Source organism: Corapipo altera, unplaced genomic scaffold (genome assembly GCF_003945725.1).
Source record: "Corapipo altera isolate COAL_440 unplaced genomic scaffold, ASM394572v1 56, whole genome shotgun sequence".
NCBI lineage: Eukaryota > Metazoa > Chordata > Aves > Passeriformes > Pipridae > Corapipo > Corapipo altera.
In genome coordinates this window covers 11,689,280-11,714,897 of record NW_020884896.1, presented here as the reverse complement: position 1 = coordinate 11,714,897, position 25,618 = coordinate 11,689,280, and the positions used below count along the sequence as shown (strand labels likewise).

Genomic DNA, 25,618 nt, shown 5'->3' with positions numbered 1-25,618 from the left:
AATCACACAGTTAACTATTTTCCAAAAACGCAAGAGCAAAAGCAATAAAGTAATGGCACAGGAAAGGTTTCATGAAAGTCAATGACAAAAAGACAAGAGCATTAAGAAAACAAAAACGTCATGAAATTTTTTGCTACACTAAAAGCAGGGTGGGAAAATGCATTTGATTTTATACACATCAGGGTGGTATAAATACAAGAGAAAAAAAGGAGGAAAAAAACCCCTAAAGTACAACTGAACAATAAAAGTATTTTCTTTTTTTAAAAAATTAAAATAACGCATATCTATCACAAATACTGCATTTACATAATTCCCACTTCTGAATCTTAGAGTTATTTAACTTATATGTGGTTGGCACTGAACTGCAGTGAAGTTGTTCATCTGTTTAAATGTGCTATTACCTCTTCTTTTATTCATAAATACAGAGGAGGCAATCTTTTTGTTCAACATGAAGGATTGATTTATATTTTTTTTCTTGATTTATGTATTTTTCTTCTTACAATCATCATTTGTCACCTTCAACATGACCTTTTCTCAAAAAAAACCCTTATCTTTACCAAGCACTAAAAACAACATAAAATAATAAAGAGAAGGAAAATGAATGAATGAAGAGAAGCGAAGTATCAGGAGTGGAAAGGACTTTGTGAACTTGTTTTGTCAAACTCTTGTTGCTATTCCATACATGGCAATTAACAACCAGCCTCCCAAGAGCAGGGGAAAGTAAAAGTAAACCATATGTTCCCCAGTTCTCACCAAATCAGGGAAATATTTCCTCTTAAACTTAAGGAACAAGGTGTTATCATGTATTAAAATATTTATCTGAATCAGGGTCCAAATCTGTGATTAAATCAACACTACACATAAGAGAGGATAAAATGGTCTAAAGGAGAACAGGATTAGAAAGTCATTTTGCAGCATCTGTTAGAAAGTAATTGCTGCCCTTATCTCCCTACAGATCTTGTAAGAACTCATTTCCAGGGCAAATATTTTTTTTTTTTAAGTTAAACCTTCTTTATGAAATCTGATTTATTAAATCTCTTTCAGCACATCTGACTGTTCCTTTACCCTTTAGTTCTTATCACTTCTCTGTGAGCAGCCCAAAGTCTTTTCTTCCAGGACAGCGAGCCCTTTCGGACAGATTTCTTATGTTGTTTTGCCATTCCCACTGCTCTCCCTTTGGCCTCCTGCTGTAAATTCAGTATTCCTAAATTTATCATTGCTCTGTGCAACACTGAAAGAAAAGTGTTGTGGCAGATCAGATTTTCAGATGTGATTGTAAGTTTGCCTTGATTCTAAATCAGACTCCTGACTTTTTTTAAAACAGTTTTCCTAGTTAAGTATTTACTGTGTCTTCTGGTACTTTGTTCTTTTCTTAAATTGCTGAAAAATTTCTTGTAATATAAAAATAATAGATGGAGATGGAGAACTAAATCTGTGAGTCAGTCCTTCTGAAGTGATAATCTAATAAAGCACTCAGGTTTCACTGCTGAAGTTTAAGATATCATCAGGGTTCTTGGATTGATGTCCTTGTAATCAAGCTCCCCAGCCCCATTATCTAGTAAGCTAGATAAAGAATACCATTTACTTTTCAATACATCCACAAGAAAAAAAAAACCAGAGAGTTCGAAGCATGCAAAGGTTACGCAGTTTAATTTATATTTTATACTTTCTGATGGTAATTATTTGGTACAAAAGAAGAAAAGAGTAAGGGACCATTTCTAATATTTAAACATTTCTAATATATAAACATTATCATCTTTCATCTGGTGAGTACAGAAAGAATTGGTCTTATGTTATTTGTTGTTGCCTTATCAGTTACCATTCCCTGAAAATACCTTGCATATGAGACAGAATTTACTTTTGGTTTCAAAGGTTTTGAGTTTATATTATAAAAGGTAAAATACTACTGATACTACTATTTTCAGTAATAATGTTTATTTTAACTTACTGTCTTTTCAAGTTTTGATTATTTTATGTCTTTCACATGATAATGGAGGCTAAGAATGAAGGCAAAGAAGAAAAAAAGGATGTTTATGTAAGCATGTATGTTTACATATGTTCAAACTGCAGAATCCATTATCCCAGATAGTCTATCTCCAGATTTTTAAACAGGAATGTAACAAATATCCCTCTTAAATACACAAAACTGCAGTAAGGAGGAATAACAGTATGAGCAATCACATTAGATTTCAGTGATCAACTAAACAACAGGACTTCAGCCACAACATAGTTGCTGAGGACTTCAAGCAATATAGTTTTTATAGCCTCCTATTTTTCCTTATGTTAATTGTTAAAGTACAATACAAATATCTACGATTTTCTAGGCAACTTTTTTTCTGGCACTGCCTGTACTTGGGACAGGGTAAGCATGAGAACATGGGCTCTTCTGCAACAAGTGCAGACATAAAGTTGAGATGGAAAAAAGAAATGGAAAGAAGACTCAACACATAAGAAAACCTGCATGACTTCTAGATGTCTGCACATACAACTGCAGCAGAATGCAAGTCTGTTGTAACTTGCAGGCTTCTCAGACTGCAGGCTCTTTAAGCAGGATTTAACACTGTATAATTGATGTGCTCAGTCTATATAATTATCAGAAGCTTCATGGAAAAAGAAATGAGAAGTAATACATTTCTCACTGCCATGCCTTAATACCAAAACACATTTCTTAGTTCTGTCTATGCATAGTTTTAATCTTTTATGTGCATTCTTTTAACACTCTCAGCAACTACTGAAGCAATATAAAACTAATAGCTGGCAACAATGTGAAACAAAATGTTCTAACTTTAAAACCAGAAATATAACTATTGCAGCTAAATTTTCATCTATATGTAAAGGTATACAATTGACTGAAAGAGACAACAGAAGATGAAAGCAGCAGTAGGGAGATGCATATTACTTCTATTAGAGACCATAAGGGGAGAAGAAAAGTTATCTTTCCATCACCAGGAGATTTCTAACAAGTAGTGTCTGCGGTATCCACCTGACCTAGCCTTTCCTTATTGCTGTATAAAACCTGCTTTTCTTCCCTTTATTAGTATACAAAATGAATAAATATCACAAGCTGAAGCTGATAGATGTATCTATCACCATGGTTTTCATCACAGTGTAGCTTCATTTGTTTAACTTAGTTGTAAGGTTTTGAAAATAGATTTTAAAATAAAAACAGGGCACGGTATTTTGTGAAAGTTGAGTACTGAGCAATCCATATCAAGCAAGATAAAGAGGTGCTATTTCAATTTCAAACTTAGCTATGTGTTGATAGCTTGTAAGAGAGCTGTGAGCTCTCACAATGGTATTTTCTTTTCCCATTGCTACCTGTATACTTGCACTAGCTTAATGACAAATTGATTAAACCAGATGTCTATTTGAACTCTAACAACTCTTGTCCCAATTACTAATTACCATACTAATGGCCTATCAGATGTAAACTATAAGCTCTGGTCTACACTGCACGATGGATACTATTTTATCAGCAGCTTAAGATCTGAGAATAATGAAGGAATTTTCAACAGCTTCGAAAAGTCACAAGCACTGTAGACCTACTGAGAACCTGAGACTCAAAAAACCCATGTTGTCAAATTCATGATTTATTTAATTAAAAAGAATAAAATGTTTGGATCGCTATACACATTGAACTTGTGCTCTGAAAATAAGGAAAATGTGGATGTTCAGGATGGATCTACCTTAGAAAACTGTTTTCCCTTGAAATAAAAAGTACATCCACTGAAATGCATTGACTTGGATAGCACAAGTCCTGACAACAGACACACAAAGACAGTCCCTTCAGCCTTTGCTCAGTCCTTGTCAAAATTATGTGATCAATTGGCTGGATTAAGCAGCATCAGCAAGACAACCATTTTAAGGCTACCAAATACTTATTGTAGTATTACAAACCTGGTTTTCAACAGAAAACAACTCTGTAACAGCTAATATTTTCAGTTAACTGTCAATTATAAAATCAGGATCATCTTCAAATCATTTGACCTGATTTTCTTTTAAAATGACAACTTTAAAAGAGATTCTATTGAAAAACATTACTATCATTGTAAATTCTCCTTGAACACTTGCTATGTCCAGCTTAAAAAGGAAAACTTGGAGTGTGTAAGAGGAGTGTATTACATCAGTTACATTTAGTAAAGGAATATACGTTGTGATGGTTAAATTCCAACTCACCTCCCATTAAGCACATATTTTGAATTTTCCACATACTGAAGTAGTAAGGGAAATACTTATTTTGACAGGAATATCCTAATGCTTTATTTTACTTGTATAATGCCCTGATAGTTCAAGAGACAAATTTACTTAAATCCTACTGGATTTAAACACAATTTTATAGTTTAAAAAAAAAAAATTAACAAAATTCAGAGTATATTTAATCAACTATCTCAGACAGAAAATGATGGCTATTAATAATATAAAAACATACTAAATATAGAACAGGTCAAATAATCCCTTAGTCATTTCAATTTAAATGGATTTTTCTTTAAATTAAAATGGAAAAAAATATTTTCAGTCATTTAAAAAGCAAAAGTCCTAATAAGTTCTGCCTATCATTTACTGAGAATCAATGCTTTGTGCCTCAGTGAATGCTGTCATTTCAGGAAGATATGGTCTTATTAAAAAAAAAAAAAAAAAAAAAAAGCAAAACCAACAAAAACAGAGAAGGTGGGTTTTGAGGGACATCCAAAAATAATCCAATTTAATAAGCTCACCATGAAGTCCACTGCCACAAACCTCAAAAAAAGGTCAGAATTTACATGAACATGCAAAACTTACTCTGTGCAGAAACAGCTGGGGCTCCTTTGAAATTATCTCATTTTTACAGATCAGTTTCAAATCAGAAGAAACCACATCACCTGTATCAATATATCTGTGGCCACAACAATTCTTACTTGTTTTGCTCACAACTGGAGTTTCCACTACAAAGTATTTAATTCTAACAGTACATAATGAAACACCACTTCAGTGCGTTGAAATCAATGTCTGTAACTAAATCATAATGCTCTTTACAATAGAACTCTACTCTCTTTAAAGTTCAGCCAACCAAACCTCATTTGTGCTGATAATCATTTAAGGAAAATGAACCAGTTCTCCTTTCTCTCTAATAAAATACTGTAAAAAAATCTTGCTAGGTCTTCAATATGGTAATACCATGAATGATTCAGGGAAAGAATTTCATTAAGGATTTTTACTAGAATATATTTAAGTGTTTCTACCAGAAAATATTATCTATTTCATCCCTGGTAAAAGCCACAGGAGAAAGGTGAAGCTGTACAAAGAAGTTAATAAACAAGTAATATATCTCCAGGTGTAGTAACCAGAATAGTCTATCAGCATCTGCTACTTAACATCTCACTTTGGTGCCCATTTCTAAGCAATGAGCAGCTGCATTGCACCAGGGGAAGAAGCAGTTGGTTAATCCAGAGGGCTTGAGGGGGGAGCAAGACAAGGTAAGAACAGCAAGACACCTTGGGATGGAGCTATACACCCAGAAGACACCTCAGAAGTGGGAGTCTGGGGAAGTCAAGGGATGCGTGGCTCCTGGAATCTGAAGGACATTCAGTCTTGTCTCCTGATTGACTTCTTATTTACCTTCAGTCACAACTTTGAAAATTTTGATTGATTCATCATACCTAAACTGAAAACTAGTAAAAAGAACCTACTTGTTTGTGAAACAACTGAAAATTGATGGCTTTACATAGCCAAAACTAATTTAAGGAAAAAATTTTTGATTAAGGGGACAGCAATACTACTTCTTTTCACTTCTCTCCCTTCTTCCCTGTCCTTAGAACCGAAAAACTGCCTCTGTCTAAGGTGCTGATACAGACTATGATCAGCAAGAATGGGGCCATGTCAGGAAACTCTTTGGTTTTCTTTCTCTGCTCTTTTCCAGCACAAAGGACCAACAATGATACCTAACATTTTGATAACCATTTTTAAGGTTGATCCATACCTCATATAGTAGCCAAGATCTCATCAGGAAGACCAAAAAATTAAAATCACTCTGATACCATTGATTTCTCAAATGTGTACATATACTGAAGCCCATCAGTGTTTGTGTTTCATGAAGGTAAAAAGAATAATACATGTCACATCCTTTGGTTTAATAAAGAGTCCATGAAAAACTGTACTAGTAACATTTTTTTCTCACCTTGAATATGTTTTGTTGTCCATAAAGTTTTGTAGGAGTGTTTACTCTTAATTTATTTTTTTTTTTTAAATCTCCTTAAATATTCCCCTTCCAGAAAGGAAATATCACTTTCCTCCTAAGCCTCCATACTTAATTGTCCAAAGCTCAATCCAATAGCAGTAGTCAGCAATATTAATAGTGAGGTAGAGGGTTGTTACTGTAACATAGCATACACTGAATTTAATCAGTTACAATAGAGCAGTACATAGTAGAATTTTTAAAAAGAAGTCCCTGAAATATCTGGGTTTTTTAGTCACAACTCAGCTGAAAGGTTTTTTTCTGATGACATCAGGATGAGTAGCCAGAAAAGCAATTGATTACTTTCTTTTCGTTCTATAAAGAGAACCACTTATCTTTAACAAAAGCAGTAGGAAGGGCCAACTAACTTCATACTCCACTAGAAATATGTGTTATTTTTCCCCCCTGCCTGCAGCAAATATTCTGACTTTCAAAAATTGAAGTGTGGGTTTGGGTTAGGAGGTGATGGAGGATTAAGTATTGTCGCCTTTGAGATTTAGGAAAAAAAATAAGCTTTTTAATTCTTAAAAAAACCCCCAACCTTCAAGAGCTAGTTTTGTGGTGTAAAGTCTGTAAAGAAAGATTTAACAGACTTCAAAGAGGGACATCTGCCCAGGGAGAAGACTCTGACTTCACTGTCTCCTTAAGAGGAGGATGCAATGGAACAAGAAAAGCATCAAAACTGAGTGGATCAGAGACCAAATCCACAAAGAGACACAGGAGCTGTGATGCTTATCTACCACCAAATTGTTTGATGCCTAGTTGCTCAAGTAGAATTCCCAAATCCAGAACAACTCCCACCGCTGCCCATGCAGCACACAGGTTTCAGTTAAGTGTCATGGGACAACACAGTTGGAGACCTTCTAAGTCACTTGTACTGTCACCAAGATGTGTTTTGTGTGACTGGGGAGTTACGGACTGAAGCCATTTATTGGACTAACTGTGTAAACACTTTCTCTGGCCAGAAATGGCTGGATCAGAATATTCAGCGGGCAGGTGTGAGACATACAAGACAACAATTGGACAAGCTGTTATTATCTGAAAAATACCTGGAATCCAACTGCAAGTAGAGTGAATATTGAAGATGTAAAATGGTTAGATCAGGCATACAGGGCCTGGCTTTATCACAGCAGTTCATTAATAAGGAATTGTAAAATGCACTCTGCTAGACTGATTCACAATTGCTATCCTATACATGGCAATTTATGATTTGTGAGGTTAATTATGGCTCCCACGAATAACAACAGTTTATAATCCAACCCCAGTAGCATGAAAAGAACAGAACAATTATATCCATGGTTAACAGAGTTAGCCAAGTTAGTGACAATGATAATCAAACTAAATGTATTCATGATTTTTGGAGACCCCAGCATTTTATATGGACACAAAGAACAGACTATGGGGGTATTATGTTTATGAAAATTAGGAGAGACAAATGGCTGGTAGAACCATATGTTTCAAAGAACTTGCTCTCCACTGTCAGCAACCCCCTAGAAGTTTTTTCTGGAATTTGAACAGCACTATCTTACAAGAAATTCTCCAGTCTCCTTTTACATCTTCTCAAGCAATGTCAAGGGATGGTGCAACTGCAAGCACCTCTCCCATTGGGCTGGTGCTTTATAAGAAGAGTTGTTCATAATGATTTCTGGCTTATGTGATTGATATTACTCAGCCTCACTAACTCTTAACTGCAGTTCTAGTCCTGGACACAGAGGAGCATTCCCAGGTGTCTTCACTGCACATCCTGAAGGATGCAATGCAACATAATTTCCAACAGCTTAAACTGGAAGTGGGGGAAAATCCCTTAAACTATAAGTCTTTGCAACCTATTCTGACACTGTCGGAGACTAAGGCAAAACATTGTGCTATGCAGATACGTGCAATTCTGCTTTAAAGGTAGCCCTAGGCAAGATGTAAAGTCAGCCTAACCCACAAGGCCCTTTGTCCCCTCCTTCTTTCTAAAAACAAGCATAGAAACTCAGGTTATAACTTTGCTGGATAACAGAAAATCAGGCTCAACAATAAAGCAATTTTATGGTAGTCATGACCTCCCTTCCTCTCTTCTTCCCAGTAACTCTCCAATGGGACACAGTCTATGCTTGTTTCTCTTTTTCCTGTATAGGTAAACATTAGCATCACTCCCACTCCTAAATTCATCTCAGTCCAGACTCAATATCTAACTGAGGACAGAATGATTGTCTGCAGCTTATATTTAGCTTCAAATCTCTATGGATCTATTTCAGACCTTAAGAACTTGCAAACTTATCTATTCTTTTCAGCTATGCTACTTTACTATAACAAAAATAGCACATAGAAGCATTACCTTACCTGTACATCCCCACACAACTGCAACTATAGCAACCCTCAGCACCAAAAATTACTAGCATTTTATAACAAATGCATCCTGAGCAGTGGAATCCAAAATGGGTCTCACTGGCATGTCATTTGTGAAAGACTTGGGCAGCCCTGCCCTGTTCCACTGCTTCACTGATATAACGTACAACAAGAAAAACAGATTATTCAAATGCCAGTCACTGAATGGCATGGCCATGGCACTGGAGGAACAATTTTTATAAACAAGGTATTTTGACTCACTTATTTTGAAAGAAAATCCAGCACAATATATTTTTCAAATAGCAAACCAAGCAAATATAACTTAATTAAATCTATATCCAGCATGCATAGTAAGATAAACCAGTTGGGCAGAAGAGACAGGGACACTGCTTACATTCCTATTTTACAGCCAAGAATGTCTGAAAAATTGTAACAAAGATCAATTTTGCTCTGCACTTTGCATTTTTGGAAGTAGCCTGAAGAGGAAGTAATGACTATGAAAAACCTTAGAAAAAAACTGAAGGCTGGTGGTGAGAGAATTCTGGTTCTGTTGAGCTTGCCAAATCAAAAGACATATTTATGTGCATACAGTCAGTTATGGAAGATCCTAAGTTAGAAACCAAGAGCAAAATTACTCAATTCTCATGAAAGAGAAACCCTCATGCCCAAACCACTTCCTGTTTTCCCGATAATTAGTACTGAACTCAAAAAGACAAAAGGCATATTTCATGGGAACAGAACACCTAAGAAAATCACAAGTATCATTTTTAATGCAGCTTCTGGCAAGAGATATCTTGCTAACATAGTCAGTTTTACATTGCAATACCAATATTGCAGTGTCCTCCAGATCTCACACGTTCACAACTGACCCACAATAAAGTACCAAAAGCTCTCTGCAAGTTGCTTGCAGCTGCTCCCTTAGCCACTACCTCATTCTCCTTTCTTTCCTAAGAACACTACCTTCTAGGAATGATACAGGACATTCAGACTAGTTCTTATCTATCTTCACAAAGTTGGGCAATTTCCTGAATAAAATGTAATGTTTGGAAGTAACAATTGTTACAAAAAATGTAGTTTCATTTACAGAGAGCCTGCAACTCTGAAAGATCCCAGAGAGCCTCATGAACTTTACATATCATATACTGAATATACCAAAACACAGAAAGCAGAGAGAGAGCCTACTGCAGAAAAAAAGAAAGAAAAAAAAAAAAAGAAAAAAAAATCAACAAAAAGGTTGAGATTGACATACAATACTGCCAAATCCCACATTTTATTTTTCTTCAAATTTTAGATCTCAAATGTTTCAAGTGCCTTCTGAGAGTTTAAGCCATTAGACTGCATTTGGGTCATGTCCTGAAGCTTTGATATTAGACATATTGTTTAAATGAAAGCTGCAATTTAAGCAAAAATGATTGATGCCAGAAACATGAATTACAGAAAAAAAAAGGATCTCAAATCCTTGATAGATCTGGCAATAACTACTACATGTAGAGTAGAAAATTAGTACATTTGCAACATATATTTAATGTTGAAGTGGGAGTTTTATTTTATTGTTCTCCTTAAAAACCTAATGATCCAGCACTTTGAGAACTAGTTGAGGGCTGTAACCTGTCCTTACAGAAGCAAGCTAAAATTTTCAGGCAGTTACATAAGAGGCAGTGGCTAAAACCACCAAGATCTATAGATTTTGCTGGAATTTCCCTTGAAACATCCCAGGTAATGGAGTAAACGGCACACCAAAGTTTAATAAAAACCTGAAAACTCAAAGACTGGGCTCATCATGAATAAGTAAAAAATACCTCATATCAACATGCCCAACATTTGGAATATCAAATGCTTTAACATCACAGTTTGCCTCAGATAAGACTTTGATCTATGTATGAATCTAGAAGGGGATTGTCCCAGATGTGACAAAAACAGGGATTTTCAGTGTAAAAATAACAAGGGATTTTCAGTCTTCAATTGCAATTTTAAGTTTACCCTTGAAAAGTCAAAATTCAAATTTCCATTTCTTCTGTCTTGTGGATTTGCTGTAATTGCTGACCAGGAAAATCTATAACTGGGAAAACCTTTTCTAGTTCAGTAAACGAATCTTTGTACAACAGACAAACTCAGGACAGCAGACTGATACAGCTGAGCAACAGAACTAAAGCATATGAGTCAAAATTCCACATGAGAGTGGAAAAACCAATGATGACATGGATGCAAGACAAAGGAAAACAATAACAACATAGGTACATGAAATACAGACTAGGGAAAAGGTCTATAAAAAATGCCTTAAGTAGAGGGTAGTTGATAGAGAATTGGAGTTATGAGCAAATAAACTGGTTTTTGTGGTTCAGATGTTACAAAGTTGAGGAGTAGTTGCTGGGTTTTTTCTTCCCATTCTTTTTAAAGAGGTAGAATGGTATTGATATAAGTCCACAGCATGCTGATAATCAAACCACTCATTAGCATCTAGAAATGACTGTTTAGATACAAAAAGAGGGGAAAAAAAACTTAGTGAAGACTTAATTCAGAGTTTAAAGATATTATCACTCCAGCTTTTGTCATTATAAAAATGCATCACTTAGTCCTTATCTTGATTTCCTGTCTCATCCTGAAACTCTTCAATTGTCTGGACAGAAAGTCCCAGAGGTGGCACAGAAACAGTACACCTGCCAACACAGTTTTCTCACAAATATACACACAGCCTCTGCACCAGAAATTCTTGTTTCTTGCCTATTTATCAAGGAAAGCGTTAAGGGTAGGATTGAAGCCAGTTCATTAAGTGTATCAAAGACAAATTCACAAATCTGGTCAAAGCAGATGCCTTGTGGCAGGCAGAACACAACCTTCTGGCACCTCTCCCTGCTGGAAAGGAATAAGCTGTATTTATATGCTTTTCCCCCAGTTCTAACCAACATTGCTAAGATAATTTTTGTGCCAGATACTATTAAAATAACTACAATTGTGAAAGCAATAAGGTTCCTACGGAATAACAGGATAGAATGGACTCAAAGAAACATCTTTAAAGCTGTTCATAATTAACTTCAATGTGTTATTTCTCCTACTTGACAAGTTGCTCCACTTCAGTACGTTATTGTTCTTAGCACTCTATTTTTTATGCTCTACTTATCTATTTTAACTCTTCCTTTAAACATAATAAGCTATTCCAGTACAAAACAAGATACTCTAATTGTACTCTCCATGACAGGTCTACACATTCCTCTGGTCTAGCTTTAAAGATGTGGGGAAATGTCTGAAACACTGTACACTTTTAGTGAGGTTCCAAAACTCTAAAAATCTTATAACTGTAGATTCTTATCAAGACAAAAATGTACTGACTATAATTTCACATACATTTTTTTACTTACTATAATTTTTAAAAACCTAAGAAAAAGAAAGACAACTACAGGTAACTATCCAGTTTCTCGTTACTTGTTTGTTTTAAGCCTGTAGTATCTGCAAAATGTTACTAGTATTTGTGATGCAATTCTTAAAAAAAGTCTAAGTAATACTGAAATTTCCTAAGAAATGTAAGGAACACTAGATTCACCACTAAAACATTGTCAGGTCAAACATAAAACAAAACAAACAAACAAACAAACCAAAACAAACAAACAAAACCCCAACAAAACCAAACAAACCAACAACAACAACAACAAACCACCAAAAAACCCCCAAAAACAGGGAAAAAAGTGATTATACACCAGTCATGAATTGCAATATCTTTGGGCTAAATTTAATTGTACTCACAGTTGACACTGATCTCCTTTGATTCCCTTAGTTGTGCAGAAGCATTTTCCTGTTTGCATGTGACATATATTTGCATGTCCACTGCATGTGCAAGCTGTAAAATCAAAATGGAAAAGTGAGATTTCTTCACCCATATCATACTTTAGAACTAAAGGAAGTTTCATAGATTTTAAAACTTCATCCTAAACATATTTCCTGCAAGCTGCCTTAAAATATATATCTATTACTACGTCAATTATAAGGGGTTTTTTTCAGAAAATTTCACTAGCATATCATTTAGTTTATTTTCTGTGTCATTAAGGGCTCTCCTCCACACCATAAATAACAGCAGTCTGAGAATAGCCATTAAAATCTACTATTTCAATGTGCAAGAGAAAAAATTACCAATAATAGGTATTTTCTGGTCAGGGTGAAATCCTAACCAATGACGAAATTCATTTAGTTTCAAATGTCTAAAGTATTATTGCACATGTTTGGTAAAACATCTAATATAACTTGAATTCTTCCTTTTGACAAAAGTGAACAAAAAGAGAATTTTGAAACCATTTAAACAGGGTTAATACTATTAGTCTACAACAAGAATGTCATAGAAGCAAGAAACAGGCAACTTTACAAGCTTCAGAAATTTGAACAGAAGGAGAATCACAGGAACATCATCATTACTGTACTCCATGTTAAGCTCAGTGGTTGAAGTAATTCTCTCCACAGTGGTCTGCTCACTGCCACTCTTGCTGCCTCAGAGATTCTCACCTCAAAACAAACCTTCACATTCCCAGTCCTCGAGCTTTCTTTTTGCTTTTTCTTCCCATGTTTATTTGATTTATTACCTTGTTTGGGCAGCCATTTTTTTTTCCCAACCAAGCATTCAAAACTTAATAATGTCTCTCTGGGAAATGTGTCAGTACATCTCCTCATCATACCAGAATGCAAACATTCACAGTACACTCAAAGTCTTTCTTTAATACAAAGTAACCTACCTTCATGATCATATTATGGTTTCATTGAAGTTTTCATTACGACTAAGATAAAAGATTTAATATATGGGGTCCTGCTTGGGAACAGATATGATACTAAGTGGTGACCTTGTATAAGATAAAAGTTTATTCTCGACTTTCTAATCTAATATTGAATTGCTAACAGAGAGATTGAGTTTTAATGTTCTTATTCTACTGGTAAGGAATAACACAATGAATCTGTGTGTGTCCCATCATACACACACTTTCACCCGTCTGACACAGCCTAAGATAACTAGAGAAAAAGGTAATAGACAGAATAGAACCATAATTAAATGTAAGATAGTATTGATAGAATATGTCAATGTCAGGACTTCAATGGTTTGTTCTGCCCTCAGAGCTTATTAAACAGACAGCTGAAGCTGAAGGAGCAATTATTACTAAGGAGGGGTTAGACATTCTAAGTGTCTGCAAGAAACACATACTAGAAATTTCTATGCAGTACATAGTGATGTGTGATGTTTTTCTCTCTTTCATAACGCAACACTCCTGAGAAATACCACACAGTCCTACATTTTGCAATTTTGCTGTCATCTTGACAGTCTACAATAAGTGTTCACTGAAATGTTGCTACTATATAATCAGTTATGTTTTCCTAAATCCATTCATGTTTTCCACTCTACATTTATGGAATGATTATTTAGGCACTTTAAGCTGGAAAAGCCTCTTCAAAAAGCTAATTTTAATTGTGTAAATCTTTGCTACATTTTCAGTGAAATATAAAGAATATATTCTTAACAGCTTATTCTGATTATGGTTAATTGCTCTTAATGGCAATGAATCATATAAGGTAGCACAAAAGTTATAAAGGAACTATTAGGGTGTATCAATCATATTCCAAAAAGTGTCAATATATTGACAAATATAGAAGCTATTGCCACCTAACCTTAATTGGTTACTCCCAAAATTATTGCTCACTTAATAGGAAGTAGATCACAAATGTGAAAGTGAAACTTCCTTCACTTGAGTAGCTTTTTTAGTAAAATTATTTAAGCCCAAAGCCATAAAAGCCTTTGGACACTGTGCATCTTTATCACCTTCTTGAGGGAAAAAAAAAAAAGAGGTAAAAATGGATTATACAGTAAAAGTAACAGATGTAGCTATATGAGACTTTGTGGAAAAGCACTTCCTTTGTCAGTTCAGACATTACTTGTATACCCAGTCCATGAAATAATGGATAAATCAAACTTTTCAGCAGTACTTGTCCCCAGGGACATCTAAATCAAATCAGCACCTATACAGGGCCGTTTAGTGTTCTATGTGCTCACTCACATGGCAATTCACAGCTGAACCAGCCAGGAGACTCCTTCCATTTAAACTGCATCATGTTTTACACTTTGGAATCTCCAGGATTCTGGGGAGTCACTACCTAACACAAAAATCTGAAAAAATTAATTTTCCCATAGACCCCTGTCTAAATTCTGACCTGTCTGTATTTACAGCCCCCACAAATAACAGATACATTCATAATTTGGTCTCTCTCACTGAAAGGATAGATTCACATCACCAAAGACACCAACATGGCTACTTTACCTCACCTGCATTTTCATGACACATATGAAGCTTCTCCAGTGCTAAGGTCAGTATGGATAGAAGAGGAGAAGAAAGGAGGAGTTCAGAAATCTCAGATATTTGTTTTCTGGATTCTTTGTCAATGAAACAGCTAGCTCTGACAAGCCCAGCAGCTAATTTTCTTCTATTAAAGGATGAAGATAAATTACTCTCATTGAGAAATTTCCTAGTGATTTAACTGTTCCCTGGATAACACCTTGAAAAAGGACAACACCTTTGTATTTACATTTTTAAAATCTCATCCAAACAATTTTTGTTTCACAGCAATGAACACGTATTTTAATTAATCTCAAGCTTACAAGTCTGTAATGAAAAATGGATTCCTACCTATCTGTGGCTCTCTATCTGGAGAGCAACCAAAGAAAACCCCAAACATATAAACTATCATTGCTGTTACTGAAGCAAATGTGAATACATGTGATCAAACAAATGCAGCATCAGAAGCAGGACAATACTGTAGTACATTCAGTGGAAAAAATATTAATATTAATATTAATCTTTTTGTCTCACTGCAGGTTTTTTTTCCATTGGCCTAGTTCTGAATAACAAAAAAGAAATTAAAAGTTCTGAATATGAAGTATATTTATTAATTAATAAATATTAACTTAAAGTTGCATTTGATTTCACAATAAAAAAATATTTACATTCTTTCTTTACCTTGATATTTCCATACTCCTCTTTACCTATTTTCTTCAATATTTTCTACTTGGTTTTCTCTGCTTAACTACTCTTAGTGAATGGTTTCTCTTCTGATAGTACTGTAAGTCAACAGTTAAAACTGTAGCTAAGGTAGTATCTCTCACAGCCTAATGCCAGTAGAAATATGCCAAGTCTTGGAATTAGTTTTAAAAGCATATTTTGTACCAATCACTGTCAGTTGGCAGAACTCAGCACAAGAGATGTAATTCATATTTTCTACATTTTTTGAGGTCCCACACTTCAATTTCTTCACTGAAAGGGTTGTCAAGTATTGCAACAGGTTGCCCAGGGAAGTGGTGGAGTCACTACCCCTGGAGGGATTTAAAAGATGGGTAGATGCGCCATTTGGGGAGATGGTTTAGTGTAGGGCTTGGCAGTGCTGGGTTAATGGTGGACTTGATCATCTTAAGAGGTCTTTTTCAGCCTAAATGGTTCCATGATTCCATATACTCTGTGCTGCACCCTTGGACAGAAACAGTGAGTTCATCCCAACTTCAAGAGTCTTCCCATACTACTGTGTACATTAATCTCCAACATGGGTTTGTATTATGCACACATGCCTTTGTTTAAACAGTTATTTTAAACACTTAATTACCATGCAAACTTGTTATCAATAATTACATATTTTAAATAAAAATAAATACTCTTTTGCTTACAATAAAAAACATCATTAAAATATAGAATTTAAATTTATTTTGGGGTTTTTTTACATATTAAATAAAATTATGTCATTAGAGCTTTGAGAACAACAAGAAAAAACCCACCCTGGCAATATCTACTCTAATTTTAGGGAAAGAGCAGCTCACGATACTCTTTTGTACAACATGCAGATTCTAAGTGGAACAGAAATATTATATGAAAAAATACAATCCAGTAGAGTAAATCCATACCGCAAAATCACAACACTACAGAATTTATTTAATAATAAATCCACGGTATGATTGATTCTGAGTTGCTAGCTCAGCATATGAATGTTCTTGCTGATGCTGACAACAAAAGAATACCCACCACTATTTCCATGAAGCATGCATTTTAAACAATTGAATTTAAAAATACTTATCGCTTAGCCCCCATCTCCAACACAAAGCTGCAAGAACAATTTTTCTCTCAAATAGATCTCACTACAAATGATACTTGGATACATTTGCTTACATGAAAGATTGCTAGACCAGTAGCTGCACATAGATAATTACTTTAAGACACCTTGCTGATGTTTTTAAAAGGAAGCTGTAACAATGGCATTAAATACTGAGGTGTACTACTTTGTTAATTTTGGTAACATACAAGGCATAAGTTCCGTCAAAAAAAAAGGAGATATAGTCTTGCTCATGCAACTAGGCTAAGTAAGAAATACCAAGTATAAACTTATATTAAATCCAACACTTTAGTGCTCAATTTCACTGTAAATGTTCACCTATATTATCCATTAGTCTACTCATATGAGAACTGCCCTACAGAGACTATTTTCTACATTAGTATTATTGCAAAACTGTCTAGTCACTTAATTTTCTAGAAATGTGTATTTAGCTAGAAGCCCCTGATACACTTTGAGCATTCAACAATTACTTTTATAGGAAATACACACATTCAACCTTTGAGACAGGCAATGTAAAAGCAGACAGATGTGCCCAATAACACTTTTGCAATATCACTAATTGACTAGCATTAAAATTAAGCTAAAGAACTTCTGTGAAGCCATGAGCAATAAAAATAAAAGTACAAAAAAAAAAAAAAGGAAAAAAATGCTATTAGAAAGGACATGCAAAAATGGAACTGTCATTGTATAGTAACACAATTAACCTTCATAATAAATCAGTCTCATTGGACCAATTTCCACATATATGTATCAGTGATTTTATTTTCATCCCTCTTAGTTTATCTTGCAATTTATCTTCCTTTGGTCCCCAAACCAATTTATTTTTTATAGTACCATAATAGCACAGAAAAGAAAAAACCATGTGTATTAACACAATACTAGCGACTGTGAGACATACAAAAAAGATGAACAGAAAAGACATACTTTCAGGATTTATGTCACCAAGATATGGAATTTGCATAGGCAAAATATGCAGGAATCAACCACCAACCACCTAAATTGCATATATAAGCCTCTATTACATATGTACCATTTAAAGCAAGATCAGCTATTCCCATTATTCATAAAAATTAGATAAGCATTTTACCAGACCAGCACTGGATATAAATTTGTTCTGGAAAAGACAGGTATGCCAAATCACCCTGGTAGACATTTCTGCAAAATTAGACACTTCTCACATCAAAATTTATTGAGCAGTTGTCCCAGACCACAGCTTGCCCTCAGCTCTTCCTTGGCATTTTAGAGGCTTAACCTGGTGATTACAGAAATGCTCTTCTCAGCCACTTCCCATTCAAAAAAAGCAATTCACCCAAGCCTAAATGTGATTTTATCTTTTTTTCTGGAATTTATAGTCATAGAAAAACACAGACATTTTCACTCAACCGTGAACTAAGTCTAAAATCAGGTGATTGCTAATTAGACAGTTACTTTTTCCTGAAAAGCAACACCGTGTCAAACAACCTGGAAATCCCAAGTGTCATTTCCTTAGCCTTCTGGATTGACACATACATGTCAGCAGTAGGACATTTATCCTAATAATCACCACCCCACCCCACCCCCCAAAAAAAATAAATCTGGGAAACAGTAAACAGGTTGATTTTCTGATGCAGAAAACAAAATTTAGTTTGGCTACACCAACACAAATCCTATGGCAATCTTCACAATTTAAAGGTTTGTATTTGTTCTTTAGCCATTTTTACCATGGTAGAACAGCTCTACAGTGCTTGTATTTCATTATTCCTTCTGTTTAAAGCATTCATCCGGAAAAGTGAACTGATTTTTTTTTTGTTTATTTGTAATAAATACCTCTCAAACAATCATACTAAAGCTGTCTTTAATCATCAGAAACTAACAGCATAGAGACAGCTTGGAAAACCATAATTCTGTTTTATACAAGTAGATAATGAAAATGCAACACAGAAGATCAACACTGAAAGACAGGATATTTTTTCTCATTAGGAACTGAGTAGAATCTTAAACAATTAACAAGAGTCTTGCTGTGCCTGAATCTTTCATGCCAATACTGAACCATAGTACAGAATTTTTATAGCCTGCTTTTGGAATCATTCAGGAATAATGTGCATAGTGGAGAGTATTTTCTGCCAAAAAAACATGCTGAACCAAAGTATTTCCATGTAAACTCATGAAATACAGTAGCACCAGTTTCATTTTCTCCATGTAATCTGTGTGAAAAGCTGAAACTTTTATACTAACTAAATTAAAAAATTCCAGTAAAAAACATTAATAGGAGCAGTTAATTTGGAGAGAAGATGACGTGTCATACTTATCAGTTTCCTTTTCATTCATTTCATCTATTCTTTTCATTTCTAACTATAATACATTACTAAGAAATAAATAGTCTACAAATTTTACAGTGGGTAAAGCTGCAGATTTTGAGAGTCCAGCTCAAAACCCGAACTCTCTATCAGATGTATAGGATAGTTCTTTAAGCATCTAAGCATTTAAAGAGATCTTTCTTTCACAAGCGTACAAGATGTAAAGTATTATTACTTAAATTACTCTTAGTTTTCTCAGATGAAGAGATTTCTCACATGAAAACATAAGATAAAATTAGAATTAATTAAAAAAATAAGTAATTTCAGATATGACAGACTAAATCTTTTATTAGGTTTAGTAAAAAACTAAAAGAGTGGGTTTTGATGTTTAGCTATTTTTAAAGTAAAATACAAAATGACGATATTGGATGCCTTTATCTTTGCATATCCAAACTGAGAAGTGTTTAAGATTTTTTTAGACACTAAAAGGCTTAGTACTTTTTTTTTTCAATTAAACTGTGTATTTTTAAATTTTTCTTGAGAAAGACAGCAGTTTCTCTACTGACTATCTTGGAAATTTGGCCAAAAAACCTCCTTTCATCAAAAGGATGCTATTTCCCCTTCCCCCCCCCCCCCCCCCCCCCCCCCAAGGAGAACATATTACTTGCTAAATTATAACAAAAAATTATTATAAGGCAGTATGGAAAGCAAAACAATTTAAAACCGTTCAGAAGTTATTCATAGCAGCTTCAAATGTAAAAAAACCATTCCAATCTAAGGTGAAAAACATCTGAAGTCAACAACTGGTGATTGCAACTATTTGTGTCTATTTGGTCATTCAGAGTAAAAGCCCAAAGAAAAGAAATGATTTCCCCAATTTATCAGACAAAAAAGCCACAACACGTAAAGAAGTCATCAAATCATTTCCCTCTCTTAGCCATTAGGAGGTACAAAATGGGACTGATTTTTTAATGTATTCAACTGCAAGCCAAGCTTTTTTTCCCCTTAAATAACTAACGTGGTCTGGCATTGTAATGTATTGCATTTAGCACTCAGAAAATGAAGACAGAATCAACTGCAATCAAAAAGAAACGCCATTACAAGTTTTTTTGAGAATCTTCAGTCAATTGAGAAATGTATTCCATGATGCCTCAAAATCTATTTTCTCAACAGCCAGAAGGGGGTTTTTCCAAGACCTCTTTAGGAAAAGGGATGACCATTTCAATGCAAAATACATCTAAAAGGGGAGAAATTACAAACAAACAAAATGCCTACTTTTTCTTTTGCATTTGGGACAAGAAGACTGGCTGTAGTCAAATGCTTATCTGAGGATCAAGTAACACTGATTTAAGAAAATGTCATCTCCGACTTACACCTGCCTGCCCTCAGTTGCAGATTAGTGTCTTCTGAGCTAGACACAGGAGCTACACAAACTCTTGGCACATCTTTCAATACAAGGTGAAATAGGTTTGTTTATAAGGGCCTGACAAAATCAGTATATTTCTGGACAGTTGAAAGTTCCTTAATCATGCTGTGCCTATCTTCTCTAGGAACATCTTTTGGAAACCAATGGTTTTACACATTTCATCAGGAAGGTGTACATACTGATATAAAGTTCAGACAGCACATCAGAAATAAATTTTATAAATATTCCTTACCCCATAAAATAAATTTATAGCATGTGAATGTGAAAAAACCTCACAAAAATAAGAATGCAGAGCAACTCCTTCATCATTGTCAAAAACCATGTTACACAGGAGCACACAGGAGGACTTGATCACCAACATCAGTGAAAGCAACAGAATTGTCATTAATCCTTGCAAATAGATAAAATAAGCACAGAGATAAAGGAATATAGTATAAATCAAACTGCTGTCTCTCTTCAATATCTGTAAAAGTAATAAGGTGATCAATTAAATGATGCCTGAATTCTAAGTTCTCAGGAAAAGATGCTGAATAAGCACAAAATGCCTGCTATTTAAAGAGATTACGATACCACAAGTTGTGCCTATTCTTTATACTAGTTCAGATATTTTTGTTGCATAGTGGATCTAAAGAAGAGTTTAGATTAAGTTTATTAAATATGCAGAATTCTTTGTACATTTGTAAAACCTCAGAGAAAGCCTTGCCTTTTTATTTTTCATTTTAAAAAAGCTACTTTGCTTTCACTCCACTTGAGCAAATTAGGATTAATTTTGCTGGATAGTGAAGTTACACTTAGGCAAAGCAACATAATGTAACCATGAGGCTTAGGGAACAAAACTACAGTTAATAAAACTGATTACTACAGATTTGACTACACAGTGGTCATGCAGGATGGAAAGAAAATTTTGTTAGGCAAGAAAAAAATATCTCTTATAAAAAAGACAATTTGACTAACTTATTTTAATCACTGCTAAGGATAATAAAAAGAGTTTTAATGGTCAGAAATTTTAAGATTGGATAGAACTTAACTTACTATAAAAGTCTTCTCTATGCAGTCAAGGAAAAAACATCACAAATGTTAAATATGCTGAACAGATATCCTGTCAAAACCTTATGAAATCCCACAGCCACCCAAATAATCTCTCTTTGGAGGTTAATCATGTTACATTAAACAGTTTCTTCTTTTTTTTTCTCTCATAAAATTATAGATATCTAAATGTCTACTGACACTTGACACTTTCCTTGAAGTGTAACTCTAAGTCCTTCACCTAAGATTATTCTGAGTATAAGCAGGTTATGGAATACAAATATATCTATAAAAAGGTTCCTAATTTTAGTTCAAGGTTTTTGTTTTAATCTTCAGTTACTTGTTCTAGAAATCATACTTTGTAATACAGGTCTAATCTACATAAAAGCAAAAAGAAAATTATATGTATGCACAACAATTAACAGCATGTTGAGAAGCACATCTTGCTTGGCAGTCAAAAAATAACTGGAACAGTAATTTTTAAATATGTTTTTAAATATGGTTTTTGCCAAGTTCCTCAATTAAGTTTTTCCTGTGGCAATCCACTTCTGGTTTAGTAGCACAGGACTTATTTCAAATATATTCTATTTCGAGTGAACTTAACCTAAGTTCATAACTAAGCCCAAGTACAGGTAAATTTTATTTACTCAGTGGTCAGACTATTTTGAACACCATTCAATAAACAGCGTTCATTAAACAAAGGAAAATAAATTTGCAAATCACTTTTGGGGGAAAAAGTCTTCTTAAAAGAGTGTTTATTCTGAGTATTCTAACAATCTCTTGAAAAAGCAGTAGGAAGCTTTTCTTGAATAGCTTACTGTGCTATGATCTCCCTTTATATTTCATATGTACTCAGAAGCCCTTTATCTACTACTAAAACAAAATTCCAGCATTTTAGTTAACAGTAAGTGTTTTGATTCTATAATAAGGTATTTTTAAAAAAAAAAAAAATTGTGTCATCTGTATTCAATACTTAAAAGAAAAAAATTAAAGAAAACAAAACACCATTACCACTGCAAAATGGGATTTCTTGACAGTCTCCTCATTCAAAAAAGTAAACCTTTGTTCACTTTGTATAGCATAAACAGAATCACATTTTCTTTTGGAATTTAGTACATGAGACCTTTTCTTTGTCTGAATAATCTTAAATTACAGCTTCTTATCACAGTTTTGCTATGAACTTGTGACCCACTGTTTCTTAGAAACCAAGATACAAGCAAACAGTAGAAGTGGATTTTTTTTTCTTAATTCAGTTCCATATTATAGTACCTGAAGACAGTACAAAGAATACCATACTTTTTTTTTTCACCTATCATAAACGTTCAGCTATTTTTATATAAAATGTCTGTATTCACACAGACCCCTGTGGTTTGTGCCATAGGCCTCCAATCCACTAAACAACCTTTTTGTTCTGTGAATAACCACCAAATGCTGGGACTAAGAGATGCTTTTGACTTGTTAACTACATAGACTTAGTCACTGTGAAAAGAGGGTTTCCAGAACACAATATTTAACCTAACATAAAATTTCCCCTAAATTTTAGACATCTAATACTGGAATGACAAATGTATGATCCTGCATTGGTGAATTCCATAAATGCAATTCTCTACATGCCAGACCTTAAAACAGCTAAACAGAAAAACTATATAAAAACTCTGTATCCCAAGCTGCCATTTCATTCTCTAAGAGAGTCAAAACTCCCATCAATCCATGCTCATTCCTAATTCTATTTTAGAAAGATGCAGAAGAAAATGCTGCTTATACTTGCAGTTGAGGATATTGTGTTCCCACATTTCTGTTAAGTTTTTCTGGCAGATGACATTAAAAGCTTTTTGTCCTTATTCTTACTCCTACCTTACGTAGGACTCATTGCCCAACAATATAGGATTTTGGACCAGAAACCTTTTTGAAGCAGAAACGCATTGTAGAAGATAAAAGACCAAATTTGCTGCTGTCTACAACCTTAGCAGAATTTCTCCACTTACCTCTATTCTGATATCAAGTTAATCACTGAATACCACTCTAATACTTTCTGTTAAAAACTAATCAACAAAACTCTACATAGTGATAGAGCTTGGTTATTGACCTTTTCATTAGTTTCACAGCAGTGAGGGTGCTGAACCCTATGGTGAACACAGGAGAAAAGCATTCTGGCACAGGTGGAATCCGGATTAAATGTACTGGAACAAACATCTTGAAGAGGAAAATATCACTGCAAATAGGGGTGGAAATTGCCTTCTGAGTAATGGAGGTGATCCCCATCAGAACTTTCTATCTCATAGCATCCTGCTTGTGCTAAAGACTTCTAGTAGCAGCAGATTCATGCAGCTGAATACATCGTTCCCCATTTTTAAAAATTTACAAGAGAGGAATCCTTTCAAAAAAGGCAGAAAATTGTGGGGGTTTAAGTTCTCTAAGTGTTTTTTTATTTTCCATACACTATTTAATAAAAAAATAAATGTGGTAATCCAGCTTATTTTTAATTTACCTGACTTCAGTGAGTAATTTTATATGGCTGCCAGCCTCAGTAGGAGGTAAGATTAATTGCTTGAGAGACAAAATTTAGATATTCTATTTTTCTGTTTTCTTCATATAATCATATTATATAGAAATGCATTATGTTATATCAATTTGGATTGTGAACATCCGTCTTTTGTTTCTAAATAATAAGTGATATGAACAAAGCATCAGGTCATTGCTCACTGAAGATTAATAGATGGGAACAGTTGCTTTTGTGCTATTAAAACTAACTATTACTACAGGCTAGAAAAACATGCTTCTGGACATGCATCACCACTTTCTGTAGAAGCAGAAAATGTTAATGCAAATAAAGAAATGAGTACAGTAGTTAAACTAGCTATAGTTTTAAAATCTTTCATAGAATAATACAATCATCAAGGTTGGAAAAGACCTTTAAGATCATCAAGTTCAGTCATCAACCCAACACCACCACCACGATCATCATTAATCTGTATCCTCAAGTGCCATATCCACATGGTTTGTGGACACCTACAGAGATGGTGACTCCACCACTTCCCTAGGCAGCCTGTTCCAGTGCTTGACAAGTCTTTCAATGAAAAATAATTTTCCCAATATCCAATCTAAACCTCCCCTGGTGCAATTTGAGGCCATTTCCTCTTGTCCTCTTTGAACAGTATTTGTTTTGGAGAGACAGGAAAGTAAGGAAATCAGTATCAGCTCCTCCATGGAGTATCATGACAAAAAAAAAAAAAATGCTATAAAGGTTGCTACAGCTGAATGGGTAGACAGAAATAATGCCAGAGAAAACAAGCTGTAAGCTACCAATTAGGCATCTTTCAAAGCTAGACAGAACCTAAAATCCAAGGAGACCATTTTCAATTTGCTGCCATGATGAGTTTAACATCTTTCTCATGTCTCTCTTTTGTAGACAAAAGAAGTAATGACTTGTGCCATCCTTGGCCTCTTCTTTTAAACCCTCACATCTCAGCTGTCAGTTACTCAGCAGAATAATCACATTTTCTAAGTAGCAAGGTTTGAACACCATGGACTACCCTCCTGTTACTTTAAATATAACTTAGGTATCAACAAGTCATTAGTAAGTATTATTTTTTATTCTTCTAAGTAACACAAAAATCACAAATATACCCATCTGACTTCTTTTTAATCTCTTGAGGCACAAGTAAGTTGGATGGCTAATGCATAGATGTCAAAGTTTATGTGGAAGACATTCAAAGAGCAGTGTGTGTAGATGTATGTATACATATGTATAAAAATAAAGGTGAAAAGTACCAAGTTACACAATGACACTACAAAAGACATGCTCTTACAGAGACAGATGCTTTAAAAGAAAAACAGCTCAAATTTATTCTGTCCTACTCTCTATGTACTAGAGGAACAAAAAAGTCCCCCAGACCTCTCACCTGGCTGCTGTGCGTGTTACTGGCTGATGCACACAGTTTATACTCACTGGTAACATGTTCACTTTTAACAATAATTTCAAGTTCTGGTAAAAAAATTTTTATATTTCCAGTAAAAAATTAACTTCACATTTTCAAACAAGATCATTAAAAAACAAATTTGGGGCAGGAAGCATTAGAAATGTCCAATGTGAGATAGCAGAGAGGGCAACAGATCTATTGAGGCAATAGAAACTCTGCAGACGCTTAAAGAAACTCCACCCCAACAGGCTGTCTGGTCAGAGGCTTTTACAGGATGGTCATCAGTGTCTTAGACACTGAGCCTTTT

At 34.5% G+C, this 25,618-nt stretch overlaps 1 protein-coding gene across 7 annotated transcripts in view; it reads right to left on the bottom strand.

Annotated features, from left to right (window-relative positions):
• Window positions 1–25,618, bottom strand: part of ATRNL1 (attractin like 1) — a 529,120-nt gene that overhangs the window by 312,347 nt on the left and 191,155 nt on the right. For all 7 annotated transcript variants that reach the window (XM_027647923.1, XM_027647924.1, XM_027647920.1 and 4 more), the window contains one exon: window positions 12,284–12,377. In XM_027647923.1, coding sequence (XP_027503724.1) covers window positions 12,284–12,377 — 94 coding nt within the window. The remainder of the gene's footprint in view (window positions 1–12,283; window positions 12,378–25,618) is intronic.